Source organism: Saccostrea echinata, unplaced genomic scaffold (assembly GCF_033153115.1).
Source record: "Saccostrea echinata isolate AGI-Se365-2 ecotype Australia unplaced genomic scaffold, CSIRO_AGI_Sech_v1 ptg000029l, whole genome shotgun sequence".
NCBI lineage: Eukaryota > Metazoa > Mollusca > Bivalvia > Ostreida > Ostreidae > Saccostrea > Saccostrea echinata.
This window is the reverse complement of record NW_026889778.1, coordinates 12523606-12534959: the sequence shown is the minus strand read 5'-3', so window position 1 is coordinate 12534959 and position 11354 is coordinate 12523606. Positions and strand designations below refer to the sequence as shown.

Sequence of the window (11354 nt, the reverse complement as noted above, 5' to 3'; positions counted from 1 at the left end):
AACTTGAATCCACTTAACACTCAGATGCTTTAATATCAATAAGACCAATAAAAATTCAGGCCTTTCAAAATCAGCCTGCACCCAATACTTTAACCCGGCTGAAATCATGAATGTATTGACCAAAAAATATTTAGAAAAATTTAATAATATTTATTCAATTAAAATTACTTCCACAAGGTACCTCCACTAAGTACCACCTGTTTCTAATCTCTCCGAAAGCCCTGGGAATTGCTGTTCTTGAGAAGAATTTTTTTTTCTTTGTAAAAAATTAATGTGCAATGAAAAAAATATTGATCCCCACCTAAAGTCCTTAATCACTTGGTTCATCATTTTAAAAAGAACTTGTATCATAACACAACTGAACAGTGTTAGCATATCAAAATGATCAAATGTGGGTCTGCTACATGTACTCTTGAAAAGACTTTTTGTATTTCTTATTTATTCACTTGTAAAATTCTTATCCACTATTATACCTTACTACCCAGGCCACTAGACCTTGACTTGTCATTTTGAACAGATTGAATCTCCAATACATGTAGATGCACGCTTTATACAACTTATAATGGCCCTGATGTTCTTGAGAACAAAGTTTTAAATGATTTTTTCCTACATAAAACTGATGTAAAAGTTTAATCCTTAAATATCTCCCTACCCTATTCCCAAGGGCCATAATTTGAACAAACTTGAATCTACATTGCTTGAGGATGCCTGCCTGATGTTATCAATAATCATGACCTCCTGTTCTTCAGAAGAGGATTTTCAGACTTTTTTCTGATACATTCCAATGTGAACTTTGATCTCCTACTGTGGCCCTACCCCTTGAGGCCATGGTTTGGACAAACTTGAATCTACACTTGTCAGGAAGTTTCAACTACTGTAAACCAGCTTCTATTGGTGTGCGAGAAATATCCATGAGTTTCGCGACCAACATTAACTCGCAAATATTAATGGCCGCAAACCATTCATTTCGTTTTGTATTAGTATAGAATAATTCCTCAGTCGCAAAAATCAATTGTGGCGAATTGATTTGACAAATCGCGAATAAAAGATGACGTGAATAATAGTTGGTTTACAGTATTCTGACCCTGTGGTTTTTAAAATGACCCATGCTAATGTTGTCTTATTTTGTCTTTTCTTGATTATCTTTCCTTGCCTCAATAATCCTTGTATTAATTTTCTTCATTGAGAGCATTACAGAGGTTTATTCCCCGAACATCTACTGGCTAAAACAACTATTTAATTATCACACTCAATTAAGAGGCCCTCTAAGGGGTCCAGGTAGAGTTTACCTGTATTACCTTGATTTAACAAAGTATTTTTCATTTAGATGTTGCCTCTTACACTCTGTTGCTGTAAGGTCGAACGCTGACAAATATTCCTGCACTTGAAAAAAAAAATCTACAAACAGAGAAAGTCCACCCCTTCCCACACAGGAACACACAAAATAGGATTTTCAAGCGTTTTCTTAATTATTTAAATTTTACTTGTCATATTTCTCTGGGAGGTTGCCCCTTCTCCCACTGTTTATCTTTGTTTGGAAGCAATATCTAAAGTTAGCACCGTTTTATTTACATCAAATTCAGACACGTTGTATCGTTTTTGAAAAGGGGGGGCAAAAAAAAATTGACAACTTACCTTTAAAAATATTGTCCAAAACCCAATTTCATTGGGGAGAGGGGAGGGTAAAATTCAAAATGATTTTTTTTTTTTTTTCAAATAATCGTATCTTACGCTTCTTGATACATTTTTACCAAAATAAATTACATGTATATTGTGATTGAGTTTTATGATACAAACTAAAAAGATTTTGAAATTATTTATTGTTATAATATTCAAGAAAAATCAGATAAGCTTCTTTTTTTAATTTTCCTAAAAATTTATTTATGAAAATGAAACACATTATTTTTAGCATTTTTTAAACTAATGCATAAAATCTTCAAGATTATTACATTTCCCTTGAAAAAAAATCATGTTAAAACAATAAATATTATCTTTTATCAATATTTCCATGCTGAAACCATGTTTCAGAAGAGATGCCTTAAAGATCCAAACATTATTGTTGCTGTAGAATTCCTCCTTCAATAAATACAGGTAAAGCTAGTTCATAAATGATTGTAGATCCTACCTGTACCCCTTACAGGGCCCCTTAATTGAGTGTGATAATTAGATGTTGGTTTAGTCCAGTAGACGTTCGGGGAACACACCATTACGGAAGGTTCTGATGTAAGCAGATCTGTTTTGCTTTATCTGATTAGTGAATAATTTAACTGTAATCTGTCGACCAATCAGATGGAGCGAAATGAAGTGCTAACATCAAAACCTCCTACATGTATAAAGCTGTCAATGGAAAAAAAATTTATGTGTCCTTTTAATAAATCATCTGATTACAGCACATAAAACACTAAGGATGGGGTTTAGATTAAAGAGACTAGTAGGAGAACATCTCCTTGACAGAGTCCTTGCAAAAATATGATAGAACAGGTAACACTGTTTACAGTTAGTACCTTGGAAACCAGCTGGAAGTGCAGAACCCCTATTCGATTCAAAATTTTGTTTCTTACCTTTGGTATTTTTATGGCCAAACCTTAAACTTTAACAAAAGTACAAACCGATTGCACAGAATGATATATAGATGGAATTGATGGAAAAATCACATATTTTCGAGAAAATACTGACTAGGATTTTGGAAATTAGGTGGGGGGGGGGGGGGAGAGAGAGAGATTAAGAGGTTGTCCACAGTTCAGGTGCCTGTGGAACAACTGTGTTCTAATAGGCCTATCTAAGAATTACTATTATTAAGAAAAAATGTTATTTTCCACTGTTTATTCTGTGACATTACTGAAACCAAAGAGACAACATTTCCGGATTTTTATAAAACCAAGCTTACCTGTTTTCATCACGTCATGCGTCGTTGCGATATAGATCTGTCAGACCAGGGACGTACATGTAGTATGTACATGTAGAATATACGTCCCTGGTCAGATTTATTAAAAGAAGAATATTAGTAGAGTCTTGACCCATGATCACTTGCATTTCGTTATTGGGGAAAAGACTGTGTGTCTTGTATACACTTAAATGATGCAGAAAAAAAATGAAATGCCCAAGAAAAACTTGCCTTTTCTGTCTACTTTCGTTTTAAATTAAACTAGTTATCTCCTCCGATAAATTGGTACTCGTCATGAACAAAAGAGAAAACCGATTCCAAATAGGAATACACATTTCCGTTGAAAGTTCCATGATAATGTATTCAAAGAGAATTTTTTTTTTTCTTTTTTACTAATAGATATATTCACTGGGGAAAGCGGCGATCCATAACTGCAGTTACAGTCTGTCCCAAGATGGCTGGAGTAAAAATAGGCGATCTTGTGTTGTATGCATTCATTTTTCGTTGGTTTTACGCACAGGTACTTGGGTCTTATCAATAACGTACATCTACATACATAGGCGTCGGAAGCAAATTGAAAGTGGGGTGGCTAATTGAAAGTGGGGTGGCTAATTGAAAGTGGGGTGGGGGGGGGGGCTAAACCAACGGAAAAAGGTAAACCACAATTTTCAATGCCTATATTATGCCTATCTTTGAATAGCTGCAATAATGTAGCCCTCTCCGATTTTTTTTAATCTGATATTTTCAGGAGAGGGCTACAATTCCACTGCATCTCCGTAATGGTGCAAATATATTTTTTAGATACGGGCGACTGCAGGCAAAATAAATTATTTTTGCATTCAACTTACTTCCAATGAGACGGAATTTTTATTCACTATCAACATCATAGCCCTTTATACGCGAAAACCAAGTAAAATAAATCTGCGTGTTTACCAGTCGTTCTCCTCAGCAGCCATGACAGTTCTCGCGTGATGTACTGAGACTTGCGCTTGAAATTTAGAATCACTTGTCGGTGTTGATAAATGTTTGTGTTGTATGATATCACTAAACTTCGATAAATAAAAGCATTCCATGGAATATTTTCTTCATAAACAGTGATATTTATACTTAAAGTAAGGGAAATCCTAAACGATCCGCTCCCCTAGATCCCGAACTCTCATTGGTTGTCCCAAAATAAAATCGATCAAGGTCAGTAAACATGGCGGATAAATTCAAGTTCTGATGTTGACATACACGAAAAATAACCGATATACGGATTGTTCTGTATATTTTTGGATTAATTCATGTCTTGCATAACTACACTTTATGAGTTCAGGTAAGATATGTTGATAAAATATCCACTTACTGATAATTTGAGCCGAAATCTGTGCGGTAGTGAATCACTCCCGCACTTGCACCATTACGGAGATCCTAAGGAGTTGTAGCCCTCTCCCCCCCCCCCCCCCCCCAAAAAAAAAAAAAAAAAAAAAATCGGAGAGGACTACATTATTGCAGCTAATCTTTGAAAAAAAAAGTGGAGGGGGGGGCTAAGCCCCTAGCCCCCCCCCCCCCCCCCCCCGGTTCCGACGCCTATGACATACATATTTATAAACCAATACCCAAGTACCTATGGTTTTACGTAATCATGGTAATATTTTATTTTCAATAGGTAACACACCGGTAATTGTTTTCACTTTGTAATTCTATATAGAATGATAAGATCTTTAAAAGTCAGGTATTAGAATTCATGAATTCATGAAAAAAATATTTAGCAGAAAGTGATCACATAAGCTGACACAAAAAAGGGTACATGTATCTACTTGGCATTAATGTTAATTTTTCTGATTTAACAACTTTTGTGCACATAGGAAGTGGCCTGAAATAGTTCTGTCAAAAACCTTCAACATTTTAAAGTACATTAAGTATCCTAAACTCATATACAAAAAAAAAAAAAAAAAAAAAAAGAAGTTGAAGAAGAATGAATGCGGGAAAATATAAAATTTTTCACATACATAAAAAAATATTTCTTTATTATGTATGGTAAACTCTAAACTGTTTGCTAAACTGAAGCGTATATTATTATATAGCTTTCACAAAATTCCGTATTGAAACAAATATCGACGATGGAAATTATCCCTGCTATAATTGAGGAACCAACGTGACTAAAACTGATCAATCAGCAAAAGGTGAATACGACAAAAATTAATTATACGAAATTTGGCTATTGTTTTACATGTACTTGCTCTAGGTAAGACACTTTTTAAGCATTTCATAGCTTAAATACAAAATAACATTGTACATATCTATATACTCACGATTATACAAACACTGTTTCATAAACGTAGAATTCTAGTTTGCGGACAGTTGCCTGTATCCTTGTGTTTCACTCTCAGTAAATACGAGTTTTACGTGCATTCCTTGGTCCAAGTGAATGGACTGAAGTGTCCATATTAAATGCATTTGTTGACCATTTAAAGTTTCCAATGTAAAAGAGATATTGTGTAAACCGAGTAATAAAATGTGAACGTACGTGTAGTAAATTAACCCCACATATTCCGCTATTGTGAAAAACCCTGTTATTTTTTTTCTTAAATGCAGTTCTCTCTCTCTCTCTCTCTCTCTCTCTCTCTCTCTCTCTCTCCTCTTGAATAGTTTGGCTCGACATGTTTTTTGAACTTTTTGACAATACCTGAATTATTCTATAAAATCTTTGATGACATTTTAGGCGCTATGTGCAACTTTTATGAAAATCTATACTCTTCATAATACCAGACGATGGCACGCCGAAATATTGCCGACTCGGCGTACAGAGACAAAAATGCAATCAATTATCTTTCAAGGAGAGATTTGAATCATTATCCGTCCCTTAGATAAAACCTAGATCGTGATGAAAAATTTAATAGTAAGAGCTTGTCTCACACTAATGAGAAGTCATTTCTCTATGAGCATAATCCTTAAAGATTCTGTTAATATACTGCATGATAAATAATTAGGCTGATTGGTTCAGCGTATGATCACAAACCAGAAAACAATCATTTTTGCTTCTGAGTGCATTACTGAAAAAATGAAAATAATGGCTTTGCAACGGTCCATAACTGAAAAATTTTAACAGTTTAAACCTATAGTAAACAAGTAGAAAATCGAAGGAAAAGACATTAATGTACAACTAGAAATAGTGCGTGAATTAATAGAAACGTTAATTTGGTTTTTCAGCTCAGGTAGAAAAAACTGTGGTCTGTAGGAATTGTGAAAACTGAGCCCTTATTCCAAGACACATACGGTATATGAAGAAAGCTGCCAAATGAATACAATATGTTGGCTGTTATATATACGATTGTTAGAATTTTAATGGTTAAGTCTAAAGCAATCTTATGTTAAAATGATGCAAATTTGAAAACGTGCAATCATAAGGTATATACTTCTGAGGAATAGATAGCTTTTTTTTTTTTTTTTTTTTTTTTTTTTTGGTAAATGTAAAGATATCTTGTCATTATAATATGTAAGAAAAAATCAAGAAATCAGTCATACATGTATTTTTTTAAACAACTAAAATTTGTAAATTTTCAGAATTTTTTCCGTACATGTATTACATCTAGAATGTCACTGTGCCACAAAGACCTGAATTTCACAAACATGTAAGAAGTCTTTTTCTCCTGGACGGCTCTGAATCATGAGTTTGACGTATCTTCCCCTGGAACCGGAAGTACAGAAAAGAAGAAGGCGACCCCCTGTCACTCCAGGTCCCTCAAAGAAACCGCATAAATGTTCTGTTCCATTTTCAACAATATTGATAGATAGGTCATGCAGTCTGTTCCCTATAAAAAACCTTAGACTTCAATTCCTTTGATTTCACCGTTGACAGATCTTAAAACAAGGAAGTTACACTTGTATACATGTATGTTACATAGAACATAAGACTTGATAAATAATAAAATAAATAAATGGCTTAGAATTGAAACGAGATCAAATGAATTTAGTTTCAAAATTTCCTAAACATATCTTCATTTTTTTTTTAGAATTGACTTGTTTTCCTATATAGTGCACTTCAAGCCATCTGTTACTTGCATGAATGCGGGACTCTACAATTCTCAGCTGCAGACTGAGGGAGTATTCTACATTGTAATTTGGCCGCGGTGAGGAAAATATTATAGCGATTAAGGAAATAAGAAAACTATACATGTACTTGATATATATCTCACACAAATACAAGCTGGTTTACATGCAGGCTTTTTTTTTCAATTTAGTAAATTAGAACTTTTAGATTTACCGCTTTGATCCTGTCTGTTAAAAATAAGAACTTTCAGAACGTCAAACGTATTTTGCAAGTCTATTTCTACCCAAGGATTAAATTCAAAGCGAGTGTGTGCATTGGAAAGGCCGTTTGGACAGACTGTGACGTTGTCAACTGCATTCGAGGCGAACTGGTAGTCAGGTTTGAACACAGAAATTATGGTCGCTGGCTTGTTTACAGCAACTGTGAAAAAAGTTTCATATAAAATGGTTATTCTTATTGTGACAAATTATCATTTTCCTATTCTAATTATAACATTCATGTCACTATAATTGGCACGTGTATTTACCCAGTTGTAAATTTTCTTTTTTTTTTTTTTAAATATTTCAGTTTATTTACATGCCATTCACAAATCTCTGTCCATATATATTCCATTTTTTCACCATATTGTACATTAATATGTCAATAAAAATATATATAATTGATTTTTAGTGATAAAAAGGTCTTTTTTTATTACAAGTACAACAAACTTCTGAAATATCAAATTTAAAGACTACTTTTAAACAAGTTGTCTGATGTAACATTGCTCTTAATGAGATCTGATACATTATTTTTGTAACTAGGCTGGTGATTTTTTCTTTCATTTATTCACATACAAAATTTGAAAAAGAAAATGAATGTGAGGAATTAGAAAGCGTTTCTGTTGTGTTCTACCTTTGAAGAATTGTTAGTGCATGACAAATGTATTGACGTTAAAATCTCTATTTCAACTTTCCTTGGAGAATCGACATCAATTAACCGGAACAACCGAATTATAAAATCACTTTGTTTCCTTTATAAAGTATATACTATCTCTAATTATTTTTCGTCTTGGGATTAACCCATAAAGATATACATTAATTAAGGACATACACAACGTAGTTTGAACTTTATTGTCTTTTTCCCTGGAGTTGAAGAGTTCCAATACTTAAAGGAACTGTGTGTAACATTTTAATGTCTATATATGGTGTTGTACTCTTCTTCTAAAACAAGTTTGGATAAACAAAACATCTAGAATATATGTTTAGTAATTTTTGTATATTTTTCTTTGAATTATACAAGAATTTTCATCAATTGATATCTTTTCATAACCCCTGGTAAGGCATGCTGATGTTTTGTCTACGAACATCTGATGGCACTATAATCTTAAATTAAGAATATCTTGAAAATTTATCAGAAGGTAAGGTACGTTGCGTATGTCCTTAAAAGGTATGCGAAATTCATTTATAATCCCGTCTTCATTCTGTTAGTAAACTAGTCAGTCATTATATTCAAAAAATCATTAGTAGACAGAGGGTTATTAGTATTCCAATTTTGCTTTTGCTTACGATACATGCAGTACAAATGCAAAATAAAATAAATCGCTCTTACCGTTAGAAGTTCTTTCCTCGTTCTAAAAAAAATGAAATGAGAGCATAGGAAATAAACAGGGTGTTTTTTTTTTAATTCAGTAAGAAAAACCTATCCACTCGCATGAATTTCCTATATTCCTTTTCTAATTGAAAATGAATATGAGCAGAATCCTCGAATGTATAATTAATTAAGCTTTACGAGACGTAACTTTCGTTTAATAATATACAATGAACACTTAATATAACTTTATTTGTTTGTCACATACTAGTATCCGTGTTGACATACATATGAGGCTTCTCTCTCTCTCTCTCTCTCTCTCTCTCTCTCTCTCTCTCTCTCTTCTTTACATATGTTTCATGTTCGATGAGATTAATGCATTTAACACTTCATCACGATGAACATATTGCTATATTAATGGCTATAAGAGTTTGAAAATTTGTAACATATTTAGATAGATTAAATGTACATTGTGATGAAATGTTGTTTAATTCTTTATTCAAATTGACCTATCAATTTTTTGTAGTATTTAGTTACTGTTAAAGTGGAATACATTGCGATGTTGTTGTTTTTTTCTCACTATTTCAAGAATTTACCGCGAAAATTTAGCCATCATGAATATTGTTGACATGTCAATGTAGCATTCAATTATCTGGAGTATACACTTTAAAATCCTGTTTTTTATGCTTTATAATAGTAAAATCGAATTCATTGAAAATCATAAGGAAAAAGCCAAACTTAAAAACAATGGCGACTTTAAGTAAGTCACTGGAGACGTTTATATTAAATACTTTAATACTTTTTTCTCTCTCTAAATATTAATAAAATTGCAAATATATAGTAAAGAGCAATTCAGTGACCGTGAAATTAAAACCGTTGTGAAATGTACCAACATAAGAAATCGTGAAATATTAATCACCTGATATTAAAAACGTTTACAGTATCATAAGTCAATAGCAGAGAGGAATAACTTCTCTCAGTAGAGTACAGATGTCCCTACATGTACATGTACAATATCAATACTGCCTTGCCCGGCACCAGAACACTCTACCTGGTGGTCAAGAATTTCACAAATATGGTAAAACACCTTTGCTCATTACAACCAAGATTTTCAAAGAATTTATGGATTATTACTATATGATCAATAGAGCCCCGCCCTAAGATCAGAACCCCTGACCCTGGGGCCACGAATTTCAAAATTTTAAAAGAGGCATCCTTGCTTCTCATAACCATGCACCAGTTTATAGTGATAAATACCCACCTTTTCAAAGAAAAATTCATTTTTTTTTTCAATATTATCAATACAGCCCCCTCTTCAAGACCACAACCCCTGGCCCGGGGCTATGAATTTTGCAATTTCAGAGGAGGCATTCTTGAGCAACATAACCATACACTAACTTTGTTTAATTGATACCCAGGTGCGGAGAAGAATAGTTTTTTTTTTTTTAAATTGAGCATTTTCAATATATAATCAATAGAGCCCCACTCTAACACCAGAACCCCTGACCGAGGGGTCATGAATTTCACAAGTTTAAAAGAGGCACATTTGCTCATTATAATCAATCAATTACTTTGTTTGCTAAATAAACAGTAGCACCTTTTTAAAAAAATTATGCATTTTTACTATATGATCAACAGAGCCCCGCCCTAACACCAGAGCCCCTAACCATGGGGCCATGGTTAAAACAATTTCAGAAGAGGCATCCTTGCTCAACATAACCATGCACTTACTTTGTTTGCTAATAACCCGAAACAGAGGAGATCTTTAATGAAATTATGCCTTTTCACTATATGATCAACAGAGCCCCATCCTAACTCCATTAGCAGTGAATTTCACAATTTTGGTAAAGGTCTCATGCTTATTAAAACCATCCCAACAGTTTAACTGTTTGATGTCCCAAATTAAAAAAGATAATTTTAGGATTTCATCCATTTTAATGGTTTTAGCCCCAGTTTTCAGCCCCCCCCCCCCCCCGGGGGGGGGGGGGGGGAGGAACAAGGATCATGAAATTTACAAATTTTGTTCCCTTCCACTTATAGATGCAATATGCTAAAATTGGCTGAAATTGGTTCGGTGGTTTCAGCGAAGAAGCTGAAAATGTTAAAATTGAACACACAACGCACGACGACGGACAAAAAAAAAATAGCAATAGGAGACCTGAGTGACTCAGGTGACCGAATAAAAAAGATAGATTAGAACCTGAAGATGGTATTTTAAGCGAATTTCCTATGTATTTTAGTTTTGTTGCTGCTTTGCTCTTGTACAGGTGATTAAAAATCATTTTTTTATTACATTAAACTGCTGATTAATTTATGATAAACAATATTTAAATTTTATGAATGTACATACCATCTCCATATATTTACATTCCTTTGAGTCTTTAAATAGAGACGTCTTTTCGGTCAATCTTAACCACTCACAACAAACCCTACATCTGTAAAGGTCCTCTCTAATTGTACACAGTTCCATGCCAATACAACGTCGGTCGCCTCTACAGAAATTCGCACATTTGTTGAGAACGGAAGAATATGTGGTTGCTTCGGCTGAAAACAAAACTTTAAAGTTGTCTGTCAACGATCCGTATGCCTTTAGACAAAATTGTCTGTGATAGAAGTGAAAATTGCAACAGCAGTTCGGCATAGCTATGAAAAAGAAAAGAAAATAACTTTGGCATTCCATGGTTTGTCGGTCCTTTGTTTTTAAAACTGCATAAGGCTCGAGCGTTCTTAGTAATTTACGAGCAGAGAGAAAAGTATTCCTTTATTGATTTTGAAGCTGACAGGGATATCTGAACTGGAACTTTAATGATGTACTTAGGATAATTATGGTAAATTGGTTCGCTCAAAAACATACAAATCTCATTTGATTTA

The 11354-nt window shown here is 33.6% G+C and overlaps 1 protein-coding gene across 1 annotated transcript; it reads right to left on the bottom strand.

Annotated features, from left to right (window-relative positions):
• Positions 1–6463: 6463 nt before the first annotated feature.
• On the bottom strand, positions 6464–11124 carry LOC133194228 (uncharacterized). The gene is made up of 4 exons (XM_061330229.1): positions 10834–11124; positions 8505–8526; positions 7131–7337; positions 6464–6678 (listed from the first exon to the last, which is right to left on the bottom strand). The coding sequence occupies exons 1-4, from the start codon at positions 11122–11124 to the stop codon at positions 6464–6466; spliced, it is 735 nt and encodes a 244-aa protein (XP_061186213.1).
• Positions 11125–11354: the final 230 nt, after the last annotated feature.

Bases quoted from the DNA above. Each gene is read 5' to 3' on its own strand.
- LOC133194228 (XM_061330229.1), bottom strand. From the start codon at position 11,124: ATGCCGAACTGCTGTTGCAATTTTCACTTCTATCACAGACAATTTTGT. The intron at 8,527-10,833 runs GTATGTACATTC...CATTTTTTTTAG, and splicing joins AATGTAAATATATGGAGATG to AACGAGGAAAGAACTTCTAA. The intron at 7,338-8,504 runs GTAAGAGCGATT...CTTTTTTCACAG, and splicing joins CGAGGAAAGAACTTCTAACG to TTGCTGTAAACAAGCCAGCG.